Source organism: Schistocerca piceifrons, chromosome X (assembly GCF_021461385.2).
Source record: "Schistocerca piceifrons isolate TAMUIC-IGC-003096 chromosome X, iqSchPice1.1, whole genome shotgun sequence".
Lineage (NCBI taxonomy): Eukaryota > Metazoa > Arthropoda > Insecta > Orthoptera > Acrididae > Schistocerca > Schistocerca piceifrons.
The window spans coordinates 252643917-252666981 of NC_060149.1; the positions used below are offsets into that span (position 1 = coordinate 252643917).

Here is a 23065-nt window from a genome sequence, read left to right on the forward strand (position 1 = left end):
TAAAGACAGACAGACATAAACGATCATTTCAACCGAAAGCAAGACAAATTCCAATCCAAATAATTTCTTACTTTGTACTTACACAGATCTGTCTGATTCTAGATTGTATCTGTTGGGTTTTGTGGTAAAGAAATTGTTAATAAAACACCATAAAAGTAACGTGTAAAGCAAATTTCAAACACCACCATGCACTAATTTGTCCAACAAAAAACTCTTAAAACAATTACTGTAAGGGTCATTACTTGCATGGTCAGTGGGAAATGCAATCAATCATATATACGCTTACAAAATTATCCATTGTTGTCAAGAGGAAAAAATATCTACTGAGGTATTGTCTCACAAACGGAAATATTCTAATCTTCTTCCTCCGTCACTTCGGTGCATTTGCACCGAAGAGCAGACACACACGTAAAACAATATGATATTATGATATCTATGAGATTCAGGAATATGTGAAATTTCGCTATGCTTTACTACACTCATTATGGATTTTCCGAAATATTGTTGTGGTAGGACGTTAGGTTGGCAATTAAAGTCCAGTCAAAGGTGGCGTATTGTGTCACACTCAGCTGATATACCAAGGATGTAGTAATGATAGTAAAAGAAAACAAATCTATCTGTGTTTAGGGTTAAAGGTTGTGTCGAGAGAGTAGTTCTGAGTGTGTTGACGATGTGTATAATAAGAGTTACTACCGCGCAAACAGATTAAAACATATGAAAATGGTTGAACCAATTTTCGACTACCAGTTTCGTTTGATATTAATCGGCGACAGTACAGTTGGTAAAAGTTCATTGTTGAAGTATTTCACGGACGGAAAATTCGCTGAGGTAAGTAAACTTTTCATTACATTTTAAGAAGTGTTGTGGAACGTTTCGAATGTTTTGATCGTATGGTGAACGCGCGTGGGAGTAGCTAGATTGTTTGGCGTAAGATCGGAAGAGGCACGATACAGCTCTTTTCTAAACCTCCATGTACTGTAATTGTTTGTTGATCTGAAGCGTAAAATATTTTATATCACCAAATTGTGTGTGTACTTTATCCATAGAAATGACATTGTTGCGTTTTTATTATGCTGTTGAAATATGGTTCAGCCGGCCGAGGTGGCCGAGCGGTTCTAGGCGCTATAGTCTGGAACCGCGCGACCGCTACGGTCGCAGGTTCGAATCCTGCCTCGGGCATGGATGTGTGTGATGTCCTTAGGTTAGTTAGGTTTAAGTAGTTCTCAGTTCTAGGGACTGATGACCTCAGAAGTTAAGTCCCATAGTGCTCAGAGCCATTTGCACCATTTGAAATATGGTTCACTCGGAAAGTAGTTGTCATTTCCCCGCTGGATTGTTTAAACCTTTTAATATTTTTCATCGGTGTCAGTGTTTACGTGTGGGAGACGTTTATACGAATATTTAACACGTTTATTTTTTTGGCGGGGTGTGTACTTTCTTTCATTGCCATGTCAGATGCTCTATTCAGATCATACTTATTGAATGCACCGACATTTTTAAATTTTCTGCAAGTAGTTACGTGAAAAGGTGAGTTAAACATAACAAATATTAATTTTTTCTGTATTTTCCTACCTGGTTAACAAAATGAGAACTGTCAATGCCAACAAACTTTTGTCTTTGTACACATTTGGTATAACAGTAAATTTGCAGAAGGATGTTAAAAATGTCTTTTACTTGAGCAGCATGTGTTATACGTATATCATGAGCAGTCCACTCCACAAGTAGTCTTTCGACGATTTGAGTTGTGCATTTTATTAAAGTTATGTTACACCTGTGTTTTTAGATTTAATAAATTTGACTTAACTGTAGTCATTTCACTATTTCATGAAGGCTAGTTTCATCAAGTACACATAGCAGACATGAGTCAGTTAACGTATTAAATTTTCTCATTGTGAATGGTGTTGCTATTAAGACACAAGACATTTATGTGGCAAAGGTATGGGGGGTAGAAGTCAATATCCAGCTGTCCTAATTTTGTTTTATTGTGGTTTCCTAAAATCACATGTGTTGTATACTGGGATTTTTCGTTTAACAGGTCATAGCAGATTGCTTCCAATGATTCTCCAACTATCTGTTAATGACCTTTACTTCAAAACTGTAAAATACAATATTTCTGTTCAGTTTTTGAAATACTTCAAAAATTGTCAATCCTTGCTAATCTGATTCACATTAAACGGTGCTGCTTGGAATATGTTATATTTTAGAATCTTACTGTAACAGTGGAGAGAAGTGTGCAATGTCTAGTTTAATGTAATTGGAACACAAAAGAGTATTCTTAAATGAATTGCTTAAATGGCTTAATAGCAAATGATTTAAGAGCAATAACAGCAATAGCCAGATGATGCAAACTGTTTAAAATGTAGCTGTCAAAAGGGTAGATTTTGCAAATGCTATAAATAGGTGTTAAATAATTATATTTGCAAATGCTACTTTGAAACTGTTGCAGCTTATATCTTTCATAATTTCTTAGTTTACAGCTGATGTGCCACTGGTTCATATCACAAGCTGCGTCTTAATATTCATTGACTTTATGTAAACATTTTTCCATCAGAACCGATTTGAATTTTGTGTTAAAATGATTCCCCATACATGTTCTTAGTTTGGCAGTTCATTAACAAACATTGATGCATAGGTTTTGATCTGTCACTTTTAATTTTGTACTTTGCTAGAGGTAGTCATATTTATCCCGGTGTTGTGATCATTTACATCACTGCACTTCATAATTTATTTGTTGGTCCATAAAAAAATGTAATTAAGTAGTGTGAAGATAATATTTCTCTCTCTCTCTCTCTCTCTCTCTCTCTCTCTCTCTCTCTCTTTCCCCAGTGGGATTCTCTGTGGCCTATCTCATTATCCCATGTGTATTTTCTCAGTATCTGTATCAACAGTACAGTGCAAATAATTCAGTCATGTAGTGATACATTTCATAGCATACTATTTTTAATGTTTTGGTAGGAACCATCTTTGTGAGCTGGCAAAGGAGATGTAAGCACCAGCTGACTTTTGTGTATATGAAATTAATGTGGTCTGTCCACCAGATTTTCATCAGTGTATAAACCCAGACATTTACAGCTTGTTGCCTGGATGTTATGTGCATTATTTGTTAGTGTGGTGACAGCTGCCTGCTGCACAGAGTGGGCGAGCGGTTTTAGGAGTCATGTCACCGATCCCGCGGCCTCTACTGCCGGAGGTTCGAGTCCTCCCTCAGTGTGGGTGTGTGTGCAAGGAGCTAAAATATGTTGCTACTATTCCTACTCAACCCTAGAATAAAATTGAGGTGTCAGCTGCATAGTTCATTAAATTGGAGTTAATGGGTTGTGCAGAGTCATTAATGTAAATGTGCTGCAGTGCATGTGGTGGAGTTGTGGACTATACAGATAATAGGAATATTAGTGAATATCACTGGATCAAGGAAACCAGGTAGATACTCTGTTTCTTGATTTCTGAAAAGCATTTGACTCAGTACCACGCCTATTCTTATTGTCAAAAGAATGATCATATGAAGTGAAATCTGTGACTGGATTGAGGACTTTTTGGTAGGGAGGACACGCCATCAACCTTGGATGGAGAGTTATCGTCACATGTGGAAGTAACATTAGGTGTGCCCCAGGAAGTCTGATGGGACCCTTGCTGTTCATGTTGTATACTAACGACCTTCCAAACAATATTAACAGTAAAATCGGGGTTTTTTGCAGTTGATGCAGGTATCTATAATGAAATACTGAGTGAAGCTGCATAAATATTCAGTCATATCTTGATAAGATTTCAGAGTGGTGCAAAGATTGGCAATGTGTTGTAAATGTTCAGAAACATAAAATTTTGCTCTTCACAAAATGAAAAAAAAAACAAAATATTCTACGAATATAATATCAGTGAGTCACTGTTAGAATCAGCTAACTCATACAAAATACCTGGGTTTAATACTTTGTAGAGATATTGAAATGGAATGACCACATAGGTTTAGTCTTGGGTAAAGCAGGTGGTAGATTTCAGTTTATTGGTACAATGCTGGGGAAGTGCAATCAATTGATAAAAGACTGCTTAAAAATCAGTCGTGCAACCGGTTCTAGAATATTGCTTGAGTGTGTGGGACACATACCAAATAGAATCAACAGATGGTATTGAACACATACAGAGGGGGACAGTGCAAATGATCACAGGTTTGTTTAATCCCCAGAAAGTCTGTTAACAAAGTTTCGGGAACATGATCACTCTAGGGATATGCTAAAATGCTGTACGTATTGCCCACATAAGGCTCATGAGGATAAGATTAGAATAATTACTGCAAGCACGGAGCCATTCAATCAATCATTCTTCCCGCACTCTATACGTGAATGAAACAACAAGAAATCCTAATAACTGGTACAGTGCCATGCGTATCACGGTCGTTTGCACGGTATGAATATGTATTGACACAAAAAGATTTTCAGACCTTTATTAGTTACAAACTAAATGTTGAAAGTTTAAAATTGTTCTAAAGGGATAAGAGATGGGGCCATAAATCCTTATAGTGTATGGTATACTGTAGCAATTCATAGCAATGCAGGGCTAAAATGGAAAAAAATAATTACATGCTACGTGTCAGTTTGTGTTGGTATTCTAGTGCTTGCAGCTTTATGACATTCAGCTGGGTGGCATCACACAGATTGTGTGGTATTTTCTCAAGCTAACTTGTTCCCATCCTAATGTAGTCCTCGTGACAGGATATCTTTGTATAATCATTGCACTTTTTATCTGCTCATTACACAGAACTCTGAGCGGCAAGAAGTCAACTTGGTGAAATATCACGCGGTCTTGACACCACCACCCTGCTAAGTATATGAGAGCAGTCAAATATAATTTACCTGCAATGGCTGTGAAGAGCTTAAGCCAGTTGCAGGTCTTACGACCCACAAATGTGCTCATTGATTTACAGAGAACAGTGTGTTATTTTACCTTTGGATAGTAGTTGGTTTGCTACAAAACCTTCCTGCCTAATACTGTCAGTAAATATTAAATAAAATCGTATTTTCAGTGCTTTTAACATGAGGAATGTTTTATTAATGAACTGGTTTGTGTAAGAAATCTAGCAGTTAGAATTAATGCAATGGTTAGATGCAGTTGTCCTGTGCAGATGGTAGTAGCTAAGACTTTGATTTTAGTGTTAAGTGGTTTCTACTGTGTAGGTGGATTTCTGTGATTGTGAATGGATGGGAGTGTCTTGTACTCCATGGAACACTGCCACTGGAATGTACACTTTAAAGCACAAAAATCTGTGGCAGAAAATTACACAGTCGCTCCAATACAGCAATGGTGCAAATTAAATGCAATATGCCATTTTTAAAACACTTGAGAGCAGTCATTACTTAAAATGTTATTAAAAAAGTGGCCTATTTGTTTTATAGACGTATTCCAATGAGCCACACAAGCCATAGGTACCCTTCCAGACCATTAATATGGACCCTAACAACCTTGCCAAGAATGTCAATGTTAAGTTTCAAAAGTATCTCCTTTCTCTTCCATTCCATATATATGGGGGGAAAAATCCCTGTGTCACAATGATCTGCTGTTCATTTTCAACATTAGTTGCAACAGTTTTTGGACCACAGCCTAGCAGCTGTCACATACACTGTTAAAATTAACAGCATGCCATTGAAATACAGGGAATTTTTTTCCCATGTAGTATGCGTCTCTTGTAGAAAAGAAGATAACGTTGGAACTCAACATGACATTCTACAGTCTAAAATAAAAAAATAAATTAAAAAAAAGTCTCAACTACTGTTGAAAATTAATAGCAGTGAGGGTCACTTGTTGTGGCAAGTATAACAAAACTATTGCCAACACTTGTTGTTAATCTACTTATATGGGTTGACTCCGACTTCTACAAAAAGAAGAAGAAAAAGAGTAATACAGAAATTAAGTCCATTGCAGTCTAGCAGAAAGGGGGGTGGCAGTGGGGATTATTAAAAGCTGTTTATTCAGTCTACGCAGCACTGCCATCACCACCAGTAAGGCTTTTTTGTGATTATATTACTGAATTCGAATTAGGGCAGGCTACACCCTACAATCCACCAGTTAGGGGCCACTCAAAACGCTTGCACAAATGCTTAAGTCATTAGGCTTTCTGTTCCAGAGATGATAAATCTACTACTTATCTTTTTTATCATTTAGGGAGTCTTCCTGAATTTAATCTTAACAGTGTAATGAGTGATAGGCCTAAAAGTCATAGCATTCAAAACACTATCTTCTGCACCATGCAAATTGAATAAAAACACTTTGGCTCATTCACTTTTGCTATAGTCGCCAGAAAATGAATCTTAATTATATTCATGGAATCAAGTCTATGTGTAATTAATTTATTAAGTAATTAATGCTTGGAGACTATTTTAATTATCATACAGGACAATAAGCATTATGGTTATCTAGACTTGTGTATTGTACTATTTTTTACCTATATTATTTATTATTGCACAAAGTAAAGTTAGCCTTCAGTTTTATCAGAGACTTCTAAATATCCAGTAAATGATGTGAAGATACACTAGGAATGACATGTTTCAGACTCTGTGTTAAACTGTAGGTGCCCTTTCTCAATAGGAATACTGGAGTAAGTTAAGGGCTCACACATTGCCAAAGTGGCATCCAATTGCAAGAATTGCAAACAGGTTGTTGAAAATCACTCTTGAGGGTCTCCCAGCCATTCATGCCATACAAATGTACTTCTAAGTACCGACGTGAAAAATAATTAAAAAAAAAAAAAAAAAAAAAAAAAAGACATAACAGCAGCGACTTGAACCCACGATGTCCTGGTTTGTAAGTAATTGCTCTGATGACTGCAACCAGTCCCTCATTCAAAGTAGTAAAGTGGTCCAGTGTGGTGACTGTTGACCTTAGTTGTTTCAAAAATTAAGTCCTATAAGGCCTAGTTGGCTTAAACCATGTAGGGAGACATGCAGAGATTAAACTGTTGAACTTCCTTGTAGGATCAGCTCACCCATAGGGGAATGCCATTTTTGAGTAATTTATCATCTTAAACATTCTGTATGTGTGATGCAGTATTCTGCTGCACTGACATATGGCCAGACGTGGCAATTTACTTCTGTCATTACACTTTCTGTCTCGTAATAGCTAATGGCAGTACACAATTCTGGGTCAGATACCTGAACCACCATGCTTTGAGTCCACCTGCTTTATTCATGAGCTATGTCAAGAGGCTGTCAGTGTCTGTAAAACTGCTCTTGTGGAGGAAGAGAATTTGATGGCATCACTGAGCACACTGTAGGATGATGGATAAAACCATATCACAATACTGGAAAAAATCCAGCAGATATGTAGAAACTAGAAGTTGATGTGAACACCACCAGTTCATTATCCTGAAACTGTGTGCACATAACAGCAAATTGTTTTTAAACACAGTCTGGTTGAAATATACTACTGCTCTTCCAAGATCAGTTGATACAGTTTGGCACTGGCTTTGGCAGGTTGGTCTGCAAAACAAATGTGCAGCCAATTAGGGGAAATTCAGGTGATAATCATTGACATGACCAACAAAGTGTTTGTTTCGGAAAATATCTTTTGTAATATTTTCCAATCAATCTGTTTTCTGCAGGGAGTAACAGTCCCATAAGAGTGTATAATTTCCGTGGTGTGTATCAATGCCAAATATATCAGAGTTTGGAGATGAATTTTTTCCCATCGATTTGGGATGCTGCCCAGAATGCTCATATTATAGGTAATGTTGTTCCACCATTGAAACAATTGTCCTGAGTCAGTAATCTATTTCCAACAGGATTAGTCTGCAATACACACATATGAATGTTAATAAGCCATAACTCCCTCAGATTCAGTTGCACACATTCTTTACCTTTATGAATGTTACTGTATATAATGTGATAGGCTATTGTGTAACTTACTAGGCAATTCAAATTTCAGCTGCTACCATTACTTTGTGCTGTGAAGTGTACCTGTTTTCTTCCATTTACCATTATTTTCAGCTAGCCTGGAGATAGTGATTTTTCAATTGTTTGAAACATTACTTAATGCACTTAAAGAAATTAACTTGTTTGTATTGACATTTCAGCTTTCAGATCCGACTGTGGGTGTTGACTTTTTTGCTCGTCTCATAGAAGTGAAAGATGGCACCAGAATAAAACTTCAACTCTGGGACACAGCTGGACAAGAGAGATTCAGGTATGATTTGAAATGCCCCTCCCCTAAAATAACCAGTATTGTTACAATTAACTTGGATTTTTGTGTGTGGGAAAATGTTAGGTGTTGATGTGTTCAAATGATCTTTGAGTCGAGGACAACTTTTTTTCCATTAATTCCATGAAAGTGCAAATTTACAATATTTGTTAGCAGACTCTTAAGCTGCAGCACACAGCATACAGTCAGACAACCATATCATATATCCAGTGGGTGACAAGTTAAGATATTACGCAAGATGTATGTGGGAGATACCATTTCTTGACTGGTCTTTCATTGTGCATACTGAGAATTTGAAGTGTAAGCTTTTTAATGATCCAAAGGCTACTTTCTTACAAGGGAACCTCCCCATCGCACCCCCCCTCAGATTTAGTTATAAGTTGGCACAGTGGATAGGCCTTGAAAAACTGAACACAGATCAATCGAGAAAACAGGAAGAATTTGTGTGGAACTATGAAAAAAATTAGTAAAATATACAAACTGAGTAGTCCATTCGAAGATAGGCAACATCAAGGAGACTGGGAGTCAAGGAGCGCCGTGGTCCGTTGTTAGCGAGAGCAGCTATGGAACGAGAGGTCCTAGGTTCAAGTCTTCCCTCGAGTGAAAAGTTGAATTTTTTATTGTCAGTTTATGTGACAAACTCTTATGTTTTCATCACTTTTTTTGGGAGTGATTATCACATCCACAAGAAAACCTAAATCGGGCAAGGTAGAAGAATCTTTTTACCCATTCGCTAAGTGTACAAGTTAGGTGGGCCGACAACATATTCCTGTCATGTGACGCACATGCCGTCACCAGTGTCGTATAGAATATATCAGACGTGTTTTCCTGTGGAGGAATCGGTTGACCTATGACCTTGTGATCAAATGTTTTCGGTTCCCATTGGAGAGGCACGTCCTTTCCTCTACTAATCGCACAATTTTGCGGTGCGGTCGCAAAACACAGACACTAAACTTATCACAGTGAACAGAGACGTCAATGAACGAACGGACAGATCATAACTTTGCGAAAATAAAACGTTCAGTCGGGGGCAGACTTGAACCAAGGACCTCTCGCTCCGCAGCTACTCACGCTAACCACGGGACCACGACGCTGCTCTGCTCAGATTTTCCTGCACGTTGCCTATGTTGCGCATGGACTACTCAGTTTGTATATTTTATTAATTTTTTTCATAGTTCCATACAACTTCTTCCTGTTTTCTCGATTGATCTGTGTTCAGTTTTTCAAGGCCTATCCACTGTGCCAACTTATAACTAAATCTGAAGGGGATGCGATGGGGAGGTTCCCTTGTCAGCATCTTTCATTGGAGAGTGAGCATTTCTGTGATATCATCTTGTTGATGAAACAGACCATGCAGCTCTTCTTTGAATCATCATCTATTGTTAAGCCAACTTGCTAAGGTTTCCAGGTTGATGCCTGATAACTCCAGGCAAGAATGACTTTGTGGGTGAATTACATTTCATTATTTTGCTGCTGAAAATTTGTCTACTTTTTCCACAACTAGGTTTATGGGCCATACCATATTAAATTACTGCGACTGAATACTTAATTATTTGTTAGTTATATTTCAGTCCAGTGGTTGTACAGGGAATGTTGTTACACATCATCATCAAATCATTCTACTTGTTTACTTACATGACATTGTATTTGATTATGTCAAGGGTTAACTGCCAGTCTTTGCACTTGGCTTTGTCATGAGTCTGTGGCCATGAATGCAGAACAACACAGATGACCAAATACAAATATTCAGTTGTCTGATTCTCATCCAAACTCTTTCTGAAATTGTAAAAATCATAATACGGAAATTTCTCCATTTCAGCTCCATTTCTGATAGTGACTGAATATGTTAAGCATGACAGTAGAAGGCCTTACACTTGTTTCTCTCAAGTAATTTATCCACAGATGTGCTGTGTAGACTTCCATACTACAGTCTTACAATTTTCAGATTACGATATCAGTTAGTCAGTGGTTGTGCATATGAATAAATACCCTAGAAACAGATTCCAGAGGCAGAGATGAAACATGTGATGTGATATCACCGACTTTAGCACCAGCTGTGTTCTGTACCAGTGGTATCATGCCATTTTACTGAATTGTAAAGGCACCATTAACACTGCCACTTCAATTTAGAATATTCAGACAAATTTTTGTGACGATTTATTGTTGTCAAAAATAGCTTACAGCATGGTGGCTTAAGCACAATCACCTGCCCCTTATGGCAAATATGTGGTTCCTAAGCCAAAAACTGATAATTACCAGTGTTCAGATACACAGCACTCACTCCGTCAACAGGCTGTCTGACCATAACCCCCTCCTTTTACTGGAAGCTTGACACTGAGGCCACAAGTCATGGGAAACTTCCTAATATGGTGATGGACCTCCTTTTGCTCAGCGTAGTGCTGCACTTCGATGTGGCATGGACTCAACTAGCCGTTCGAAGTCCCCTGTAGAAATATTGAGCCATGTTGCCTCTATATCTGCCCATAATTGTGAAAGTGTTACCAGTGCAGGATTTTGTGCATGAACTGTTCTCTCGATTATGTCCCATAAATGTTTTAAGTGATTTGTGTTGTTCTGGGTGGCCAAACCATTTGCTTGAATTTTCCAGAATGTTCTTCAAACCATACTTGAACAGTTGCGGCCCGATTACATGGCACATTGTCATCCATAAAAATTCCCTCATTATTTGCAAACAAGACATTCATGAATGACTGCAAGTAGTCGAACATACAGAGGATGCCATTAATTCCATGTATACAGAGCCCACACCATTATGGAGTCACCACTAGCTTGCACAGTAGCTTGTTCACAACTCAGGTCCATGGCTTCATGGGGTCTGCACCACACTTGAATGCTACCATCAGCTCTTACCAACTGAAATCAGGACTCGTCTGACCAGGCCATGGGTTTCCAGTTGCGTAGGGACCAACTGATACAGTCGTGGGCCCAGGAGGGACACTCCAGGCGATGTCGTGCTGTTAGTAAAGGCATTCGGGTCACTTATCTGCTGCCATAGTCCAAATTTCACCACACTGTCCTAATGGATACGTTCATCATACATCCCACATTGATTTCTGTGGTTATTTCATGCAGTGTTGCTTGTCTGTTAGCATTTAGAACTGTTCATAAACACCATTGCTCTGTCATTAAGTTAAAGCTGTCAGCTATTGCTTTGCCTGTGGTAAGAAGTAATGCCTGAAATGTGTTCTTCTCAGCCCACTCTTGACCCTGTGGATTATGGAATTTTGAATTCTCTAACAATTTCGGAAATGGAATGTCCCATATGTCTAGTCCCAACCACCATTTCACAGTAAGTCTGTTAATTCCTGTGGTGCAGCCATAATCACATCAGAAACCTTTTCATAAGAATCTCTTCAATACACATGAAAGCTACTCCAATCCACTGCTTTTTTTTATACCTTGTGTACATGATACTACTGCCATCTATGTGTGTGCATATCGCTATCCCATGACTTTTGTCACTTCAGTGTGTGTGTTTCTGCTTCAGCGATTACTGTACAATACAGTAATGAAATGCCATTTATTTCAGGGTTTGAGATCTTAACTTCAACCCCAGTTGTTAAGTGTATAAAGACTCATCCAAAATGGAAGGCATTGGGTGCCTTACTCAGGGGAATTACCTGTAAAAAGTATTGAAAGTTAACAGAATGAAAACTGTTTCCAAAAAGTCGCTGTGATTGTGAAAACAGTAGAAAGAATATGAATGTGAAAAGGGCACAATTACCTAGCTGTATAGATTTTCAGAGAGCGATACGCGTAGTGAAGACAGAACCTTCCCATCAAACTATGCTAATTTAGGATGTAAGATTGCTGAGTAGTTTATCACCAGTCACAGAAGTTAATCAGTTCATTTTTATCAATGTGATTGTCTTATACACAGATTAGATGTAGAGGGTGTTTCAAAAACATCCATCTGATTTCATGAGGATATATCTTGTATATGAATGAAGATAGAAACTTGATGTAGATTTTAACACACACAGCGAAACTAAGACTTTACCTTGGTGGCAATTGTAAATTAATGATTCATGTAGTTGCTGGCAAGGTTTGTCTGTATTTAACTATAAGCTGGTGTGCAAAACAAAATGACATAAGGAATTTTTGCATAATGTCTCTCACCCAAGTAACATACCTCGATGAAATCTGAACCAAACATAGAAAGACCTGCTACTTTTTATAAATATGTAATGAGATGAACAAATATAGCACTTACATTCAAAGACAATAATTACACTGAAGGCACCATGATTTATGGTGGAACCCTGAACAGTACAAAAGGCAGGACATGGTTCTTAATAGGGTGTACGATTGCCATGGATGGCAATTAGTGCTCTGCAACATGCTCTTATGCTGACCACAAGTTTGGTATGGAGTTCTTGCAGTAGGGCATTCTGTCACTCCACCAGCATGGCTGTCAGCTGCTGGATGGTATTTGGTGCCTGCAGTACGTCTTCCCAACACATCCCACATGTGCTCAGTGGTATTCAAGTCAGGTTGAGGGGAGGGGAGCTAGTCCATTGGCCAAATGTCCTCTCATTCAAAGAGCTGCTCCAGCTATGAAGTTAAATGCAGTCACACTTTGTCATTCATAAAAATGAAGTTGGGGCAAACACACCCCTGAAAATACACACATTGGGAAATAGTACAGTGTCCCAGTAACCCTGACCAGGAAGTGTACCATGTTCAAAGATTTAGAGGTCATTACGCCAATGCAACATTATACCTACCACATCATGACACCTGGAGCACCAAAATGATCATGTTAGGCAGTGCTGGACATACTCAAATATGGCAATAGGTGGGAACACACAATGCACCTGAAATATGATTGAAAATTATCATTTTAGTCGTCTGTGTGCTATGGTGTGAGAAGGCAGTGTTACATGGGCATACAGACCTCCAAATCTTTGAACACAGTACACTCGTCCATCAATATTATTGTGACAGTTTACTCCTTCCCCATGTCTCTATTTCCAGGGATGCATTCATCCCACAGTTCATTTTTATGTATGGCAGTGCGCAACTGCATTCAACTGAGTGGATTGAAAAGCTCTTGGAATCGGAGGATTTTCGATAAATGGACTGGCCCGCCTGTTCCCTTGACCTAAAACCTGTCAAGTGTGTGCCATGGGTTGGGGAGACATATTGCACCATGTCCATATGCTCGAATGATCATCCAGTAGTTGTCAGTTGTGTTGGTGGAAGAATGGAATGCTCTAGCACAAGAACTCCTTACCAGCGACCAACTACTCCTGGCCACAACCAGCATTTCAGAGCAAGCATTGCTGTCTTGCAGTCGCACACACTATAAAGAACCACGCCCCACCTTTTGTAATACCCAAGGTACCACCGAGAATCACAGTGACTTCAATATAATTACTGTCTTTCACTAAAAGTGTCATTTCAGTTAGTCTCATTGTGTATTTCTCCGTTAACTTCTGTACTATAATGTAGCAGTTCTTTCTATGTATGGTCAAAGTTTCATCGAGCTATGTCACTTGGCAGTGACACGTCACATGAAAGTTACTTTCATCCTGAAGTTTTGCACACAAAGTGAACATTGTGTGTCATGTATAGATGGTGATAAAATAGCAACCAACAGGTGCAGTTCTGTTAAAATTGTTCGGTGCCGTTTACATTGAGATTGTGGCAATGCACTCCTACAGTTCGAAGCATTAAACAATGATATCTGCAGGCATGGTGGAAGGATTGTCTATATGGCTCCATACAAGCTCTAATTTCCCTTATCTTGCCTTTGTTTTAATGCACTTCAGCGGCAGTATTGTCCCGAAGTCAGCTGCAAATGTTGGTTCTCTAAATATTCTGAATAGTGTTTTGCAAAAAGAATGTAGTCTTTCCTCCAGGGATTCCAATTTCTCATGTAGCATCCCCATAATACTCATATGTTTATTGAACATGCCAATAACAAATCTAGCAGCATGTCTCTGAATAGCTTTGATGTCTTCCTTTAATCTGACCTGATGGGGATCCCAAATATTTGAACGTAACTCGATAATGGTTTGCACTAGTGTTGTATACAGTCTCCTTTATAGATGAGCTACACTTACATGATTCTCTCAATAAACAGAAGTCAACCATTTACCTTCCCTACCACTGACCTTATGGGCTCGTTCCATTTCGTATTACTTTGCAATGTTAAACCATTATGGGAAGAGAAATCTGCGGGTTACTACCATGTGCTCAGACAAGATGTAGAGTATATTCAACAGGGTTGTGCTTGTTGTCCACAGACACCTACAGTCATGTTCAGCCAAGAATTGGACATTCCTCATATGTCTGGTGTGTTTCAAACCATACAGAATTAAGTTGCTAAAAGCCCTTTATCATGGAGAGAACATTATGTAGAATTATGTGAATTCATTCTGGATGTGGATAAGGGAGATGGCAATTATGCTCCATTTAAGAGGTAAAGTGAACCACACCAATTTGAGAATGAGCAAGAGTGAGGATCTCCAAAGCGTCATGTGTTTCCCCCCCTTTCACAATATGACGTACAGCCTGTTTCTTTTCACAAAAAAAGACACTTGCAGAAATCACGCACCTGGATATGCTGAAGACCTGCCTTTTTCCACAATTGTGAGAACACTCCAAAAATTAGATTTTTCCATTGGATGGACACCACTGCCCTGGCATTTCCATGTAAGAGCATTTTTAAATAATGTATCACCTGAATGATGGGTTGGCCATAAGGGGCGTATGGATCTCACATCGGTATCAAAGGTTGCCTGATTTCTCTCTCTCTCTCTCTCTCTCTCTCTCTCTGTCTGTGCTGAGGCCTTGGGGAAACTCACCTGCCCCCTACCCACCTGCTGACGTGATTATTTTTCTTACCTGATATAACTGTAGTCAGTCCAATTGATGTTCATTAAGCTTTTAGCCTTATGAATTTTAATGTTGACGATTTGCCGCCCAGAAGGCATAATTTGTTCTGTTACTGTCTTAGCTCATTCATAGTCTTTGTGGGGGTCAGATGTGGTTGAAGTTTTTTGCCACAGATGAGCCATGGGGCAGCCCTGTCTGCTCTACCTGCGTACCTCCCGGTCCATATACCTTTCTCTATCTCCAATTTATTTCTTATCTCTGGCATCAATATTTATTTCAGTGCCTCGATTTTTAACATTCCTATATACTGTCACAATTTGATCAAATTTCTAGGTGATATCACTAACTTCAGGCGATGCATCTCTTGACTAAGGGACTGATAACCTCACTTTTCAGTCACTTCAACCAACCATTAATCTTGTTATTTGTTGTACATCTAATGGAGGGCACACTTGACCATTTGTTAAAGGCAAATGAAAACTTTTATCATAAGTTTGTATGTGCAAATGTACAAAAGATACACCATAGTGAAATCAGGTGGCTCGTGGAAAATAAAAACTCTGTAACGCTCTAATTAATATTTGCTCAAAGTTTCTGTCTTCATTTTTGTAGAAGATATAGTCTTGCAAATTTGGATGAATCTTTTTGGAACACCCTGTATGTCAATAATAGATATGCAAAGGAATTATGTGAAGTGAATGCTTGCAGTTGAAAAAATATAACGAGAAGGTTCCCCAGTTCTCTGGAGAAAGTTATTACATTTACATTGATAATTAAATTGACAGTGCCTAATTTCATTCCATAAAATTTAGGGAAAACTGCCACATGTCCATAAGACACTATTTTGGCCTAGTCAACTGGCCACCCTCAGCTATGAACTTGCAAAAGTATCCAGATATCATTTATTGAAACACCTGCTGGTAGGCAGCACTTGAGTGCCTGTGTTGTTATGTTGCTTAATCAGTGTCTCGCGAAAGGCTCTGCTGCAGAGTGAAAATCTCATTCTGGAAACATCCTCCAGTCTGTGGCTAAGCCATGTGGCAATATCTTTTCTTCCAGGGGTGCTAGTTCTGCAAGGTTTGCAGAAGAGCTTCTGTGAAGTTTGGAAGGTAGGAGACGAGGTACTGGCGGAATTGAAGCTGTGAGGACAGGTTGTGAATCGTGCTTGGGTAGCTCAGTTGGTAGAGCACTTGCCCGCGAAAGGCAAAGGTCCCGAGTTTGAGTCTCGGTCTGGCACACAGTTTTAATCTGCCAGGAACAATGGGTTTCTTTCTCAGATAGTCATGCGGGATGAATCTTGGGTATCGTACGACACCCCTGAAACAAAACTGTAGTCAATGGAATGGAGGCATACTTCATCCCCAATGCAGGTTAAGCCTAAGCAAATCTTGACACATCGAAAAGTCATGTAGACTGTGTTTTGGGACAGAAAAAGCATTTTGCTGATTGATTTCTTACCACGAGGCCTATCAATCAATGCATATGGTTACTGCGAGACCATTAAGAAATTGTGCCGCACAATACAGAAAAAGTGCCGAGGATTACTGTCAAAAGGTGGTGTTGTTTTTCCGCGATAATGCCCGACCTCACACGGCTAATGTGACCAAACAACTCTTATGGGAATTTCACTGGGACACATTTGATCATACTCCATAGAGACTGGACCTCGCTCTTAGTGACTTTCATATCTTCTTTCACCTAAAATCTGTCCTTGGTGGTCAACATTTCAATGATGATGACTAGCTGAAAGAAGAATACACAGGCGGCAACCTTCTATGAAGAAGGCATACAAAAACTTGGGCCACGCTATGACAAGTGCCTACAAAATTTTGGAAGCTGTGTAGAAAAGTTGTTTAACAGTTGTAGATTTTTTGCACAATAAATATTTTTTCTGTATCTGTACTCGTTTGTTTTATGTAACCAAATTTAACTTACTGTGTGGACGTACCTGGTATGTCAGAAATGTTAAGATTTCTCCACTTGGTACTCTGTTTTCTAGCATCCACAGCTTCACTTGCTATCTCTAAATGACAAAATGTCAACTCAAATAGCAACAGTGAACTACAAATGAAAAAGACAATAAACAAACCCATAGCAATGGAATACCAACATGCAAAACAATAAGCCTATGAACTTATGCACCAACCTAATATTTCCATGAACAAACTGCTCGTAATAGTAGTGTAAGCAAATAGCAGGAATGTAGGTGTTACATGTTTGATGGCTCAGCTGGGATTGGACACAGACTGAGAGCAAACACATTTTTGGTGACGTGAGACTATTTAAAGACTAGTGTATGAACAAGTTGTTTGTTCAGAAGTTATAGAATGACTTGAAAAATGGCTAGGAAAATTTTTGTTGTGTGAAAATATTGGGTTACCAAAAATGAGGCAATTTAGGCATTTAGAAAAGTTAATGGAATCACTTCATGTATCCACACTAAAAAAAAACAGGTCCCAGGTACTACACCATATTAAAAATTATATTACATAATGGCAAATTATTCAAAATTGTGATTATTGGCTTAATTAGTGGTGGGTGTCATCTGATTCAGAAAGAAATAGAACAGCAAAGTTGGTGTCAAAGTTCAGAATCCAACAAGCCAAACACACACACACACACACACACACACACACACACACACACACACACACACAAAAAAAAAAAAAAAAAACCCTCAACATTACAGTATCACTAAAATATGTAGGTAATACTGGTCATACTATAATGATTAAATAGCTACAGTTTGCATACCTCACACCTACAAGAGAAGAGTGCTTCTCTGATTTTAACAACTCGCACAGTTCCGTAGGCACTTCAAATATAGAATAAAGGGGGGACACATTATCCAGAGGGGCAGCAACCATTGGTACTTAATAAGGTCATTTACTTTCAGACCTGCAAATAAATGATTAAATGACATGATAGTCCATGCAGTCACATAGGCCATAACCTGTTGTCTTTTATCTGGTATGCAACTTTGGTGGCAGTTACTAAAATTTCACTGTTGTTTCAAGCAATAGCCCGTTGCTAATGAAATGGCAGTGTTGGAGGTAGCTACTCAGCAGACTTCCCTAAGCAGGAATAAACTTGAATGAGTATTCATCCATCCTTAGCTGGCCTAAAATACTACTTCAAGGCATAGCATTTTCAGACAGCATTCCATGCATGGGCAGTTTTTGGAATGTCTTCCCTCTTCTTACACCTCTCTTATCAAGGGTGGGTCAAGAGGAAAATTGCTTGCTTTGAGGAATGATAGTAATTCCGAAGAAAAGCCATGTGAACATATGTCTTGTTGCTAAGTTTCTGAGGAAACTAATGGAAACGATGGAGAACGTGACAAATTTAGGTGTTAGTAAATGAAACATTGTGATCTAATGTTTAGTTTGTGTAAATTTCCTCACAAAAGATGTTCAAAAGTCCTGTCAGGTGCAGTGCAGTTTGCAGATTTTGTAACTGTTGTGTTGCTGGTCTCTCATTCGTACAGTCCTTTACTTTAGCACATGCATGTAAAATAAGAGCAAGAAGTTCCTCCTTTGTGTCCGCTGTGCACTTACAGAATTTGCTCTTATGCCTGTCCCGCAACAAGTAAGAGTAAGATCAGGTGACCTTGGAGGCCAAGAAATGACTCCACTGCAGCCGATCCAGTGCCCAGGACCTGTACCTGTTAAATACTGTGTCACTGAACGTTACAGAATGTGCACGAATTCTGTCATGCTGAAAGTACACAAGTCATTGTGTTGTCAAAAGGATATTCTCAAAGTATTCTGGTAACATATTTTGAAGGAAATAAAGATACCATACTCAATCAAGACAGTTATCTAAAACATCTGGACTGACTAGTAAGTCATCAATAGTATCACAGATCTGACACACACATTGAAATTATTGGTAAAGACAACACAACGCAGCCTAATGTTGCATTGGCTGTACTAGCATGTGAGTGCTGGTGAAGGACAACATAAGACTCTGATCCCTGTGATTTTCAAATGGCTGTATGTTTGATATGGTTAAGAAAAGGACAATTTTTTTCCCCCCCAGAATCGCTAATGTTGTTGCCCTTCAAAGTATGTAACTTTCCTCCTGATACACTGTATATATTGAATTGATGTCCTTTCAGCTCATTTTGAGTAAGAGAATAGTATTTCTTACAGCAGGATGTTATGTTTTGATGAGGATCTGGGAACACGAGAATTACTATAGTGAGAACTCCATTGTGGCAAACAAAGTTTCTGTTGATACTAATGTTGGGGCTACGTCTTTTACATTATTTAGACAAGCAGTAATGAGAGAAATAAAGTAACCGAAATAGCAAACACACTAAAGAAGCAAAAATAGGAGAAACAATTAAGTATAATGTACAAAAATACACAGATCAGCCAGAACGTTATGACCACCTACCTCATAGCTTGTATGTCCACCTTTGGCACAGGTAACAACAGCGATGCATTGCGGCATGGAAACAATGAGGGCCTGGTAGGGCACTGGAGGGAGTTTGCACCACATCTGAGCATGTGCACGCTCCTGCACACACACATGCACCCATCACCTTATTCCAGTACTTTACAGGGAAAAGGGGAGGCGGCGGTGATGAGCTCTGACACCATGTTCAATCACATCCCAGGTGTGTTCAGTCGGGTTCAGATCTGGTGAATTAGGGGGGGGGGGGGGGGGGGATGAGCCAGCACATCAATTGGAACTTGCCACTGTGTTCCTCGGTTCCTGCTCCATCACACTACTGACCTCGTGACATGGCACATTATCTTATTGAAAAATGCCGATGCTGTCACAAAACGCGATCGTCAAGAAGGGATGTATGTGATGTGCAACCAGTGTATGATACTCTCTGGCCATCATCGTTACTTGTGAGAGTTCCACTGGACTCGTGGATGCCCACGTGAATGTTCTCCAGAGCATAATGGAGCCGCCGCCAACTTGTATCCATCCTGCAGTACAGGTGTTGAGCAGCAATTCCCCTGGAAGGTGACAGATTTGTGCCCTCCCATCAGCATGATGGAGATATTGGGATTTGTCAGTGGCAACTGACCCTTAACATAGACAAATGTAATGTATTGCGAATACATAGAAAGAAGGATCCTTTATTGTATGATTATATGATAGCGGAACAAACACTGGTATCAGTTAATTCTGTAAAATATCTGAGAGTATGCGTGCGGAACGATTTGAAGTGGAATGATCATATAAAATTAATTGTTGGTAAGGCGGGTACCAGGTTGAGATTCATTGGGAGAGTCCTTAGAAAATGTAGGCCGTCAACAAAGGAGGTGGCTTACAAAACACTCGTTCGTCCTATACTTGAGTATTGCTCATCAGTGTGGGATCCATACCAGATCGGGTTGACGGAGGAGATAGAGAAGACCCAAAGAAGAGCGGCGCGTTTCATCACAGGAGATGTTTAGCAAACTCAAGTGGCAGACTCTGCAAGAGAGGCGCTCTGCATCGCAGTGTAGCTTGCTCGACAGGTTTCGAGAGGGTGCGTTTCTGGATGAGGTATCGAATATATTGCTTCCCCCTACTTATACCTCCCGAGGAGACCACGAATGTAAAATTAGAGAGATTCGAGCGTGCATGGAGGCTTTCATACAGTCATTCTTCCCACGAACCATACGCGACTGGAACAGAAAATGGAGGTAATGACAGTGGCACGTAAAGTGCCCTCTGCCACACACCGTTGGGTGGCTTGTGGAGTATAAATGTAGATGTAGATGTAGGTGTAGATGCAACACTCCACCACTGCACCAACATCTAGTGCCAATGGTCACATGCTCATTTCAGTTGTAGTTGCCAGTGTCATGGTAATAATTTTGGCACATTCTTCGGTTGTCAGCTGTGGAGGCCCATTGTCGGGAGTGTTCAGTGCACTGTGTGCTTGCAAACTTGTACTCTGCCCAGCATTAAAGTCTGATGTTAGTTCTGCAACAGTTTACTGCCTGTCCTGTTTAACCAGACTGCCTAGCCTACAATGTTGGACATGTGTAGCAAGGGATGGCTATCCAACACCATGACATCTACACACGATTTCACCTTGGTTTCACCATGGGTTGAAGAGAGACACCACACCACAGCACTCGTCAAACACTTGAAAAGTTGTGGAGTTCCCAAAATGCATCTGCTGAGCCTCTGGGCCATCATTGTCTGCCCTCAGGGAAACGCGGATTGCGAGGCTCCCGCATTCTACGCACGGACAACAGGCTCACTGATACTACATGCACCATGCATGTGTCTGACTAGCAGTCGTTCCTTGCTAGGTGATGCTGCTATCGCTTCGACAGGTTTATATTGATAGGTCAATGGTCATAATAGTTCTGGTTGATCAATGTATTAGGGTCAAAAAACCAACACCCCCCTCCCCCTCATCTTATTGTAGGTAAATCAGGAAGAGGAAAACTCGTTGATTTCTTTCCTTTATGGACACCGTTAAATTGCATAAATAAAATGCTACAGTGTGGAGAAAGGGTTTGTTCTCATGTACGAGAAATAACCACAAATTCATTGCTAGACATCAGTGATGTTTAGTGATTTCAGTAATAATTTTGTGAAGGAGCCAGTTGAGAATAAAAGATGAAAAGATGGCTGATAGGGAAGTATAGTGGCACTTAGCTCTTGTTAAAAAAACAAAAAAAGAAAACCACTCTTTGTGTAGAGAATGTGAAAAGCAAGCGATGAAAGATGTTTTGTGTGTCAAGTGCAACTACTGGTTGTACAAAAAGTGCACAAAAGTAAACCTAAAATACATCAGTGATGATTTTCTGTGGATATACCATGGCTGTTAATGAGAAAACAACCACTCTTTTAAGTATAGTAAACTCAAAAAGAAACCCAAAAATTATTAAGTCACTACAAAAAACAGGCATTAAAAACTGAAATATTGACTATAAAGAAAGAAAATGATATGTAATATGAAAAAATCAGTCGTGTGTGTGTGTGTGTGTGTGTGTGTGTGTGTGTGTGTGTGTGTGTAGAAATCCATGAAATGGAAAAAACAAGAAGACTGCAAAAATACATATGCATGTATGAAATTTAAAAACAATACATCCAATGTTTCTTATAATCTCAAGATAAACTCATTGAGCCAAAAATCTGTATTTAAATATGCAGTAAATGGAATGTAGGACATACAGTAAAAGAACAGACAAAACCACTGCTATGCAAGGGAACAAAAGTAAGTTCAGTAACTGGCAATTTGCTGCTGAAAAAATCACTGTCCTCAACTGCAAATCAACATGCAACCAGGAATTAGAAGGCAACAGCTCAACAAACATTTTCAAAATGTTAAATACAAAACAAATGACTACAGAACTGGAGAGCGAAACAAAAAATTACTACAGAGGTGTATTTATACATGTTGGAGTCCGCAGCTCGCAGTCTACATCTACGTGATTACTCTGCTGTGCACAATAAAGTGGCCGGCAGAGGGTTCAATGAACCACCTTCAAGCTGTCTCTGTACCATTCCACTCTCGAACGGCACGCGGGAAAAACGAGCGCTTAAATTTTTCCGTGCGAGCCCTGATTTCTCTTATTTTATTGTGATGATCATTTCTCCCTATGTAGGTGGGTGCCAACACAATGTTTTCACAATCGGAGGAGAAAACTGGTGATTGAAATTTCATGAGAAGATCCCTTCGCAACGAAAAATGCCTTTGTTTTAATGATTGCCACTCCAATTCACGTATTATGTCTGTGACATTATCTCCCCTCTTTCGCGATAATACAAAACGAGGTGCCCTTCTTTGTAGCTAACGTTGCTGTCTCTGGATCACGGGGTCCCAGGTTAGATTCCCGGCCAGGTTGGGGATTTTCTCTGCCTGGGGACTGGGTGTTTGCGTTGTCATCATCATCATTCAGGAAAATGGCTAAATTGGACTGTGCAAATATTGGGACTTTGTACGGGTGCTGATGACCGCACAGTTGAGCACCCCACAAAATAATAATAATAATAATAATAATAATAATAATAATAATAATAATAATAATAATATGCATGTTGGAACAAATTC

The 23065-nt window shown here is 39.3% G+C and overlaps 1 protein-coding gene across 1 annotated transcript in view; it reads left to right on the forward strand.

The window, feature by feature from the left end:
- The first annotated feature begins 513 nt into the window (after window positions 1-513).
- LOC124721318 (ras-related protein Rab-39B) overlaps window positions 514-23065 on the forward strand; it is a 35067-nt gene continuing 12515 nt past the window's right edge. The window contains exons 1-2 of the mRNA XM_047246228.1: window positions 514-828; window positions 8057-8166. Coding sequence (XP_047102184.1) covers window positions 715-828; window positions 8057-8166 — 224 coding nt within the window. The 5' untranslated portion in view covers window positions 514-714. The remainder of the gene's footprint in view (window positions 829-8056; window positions 8167-23065) is intronic.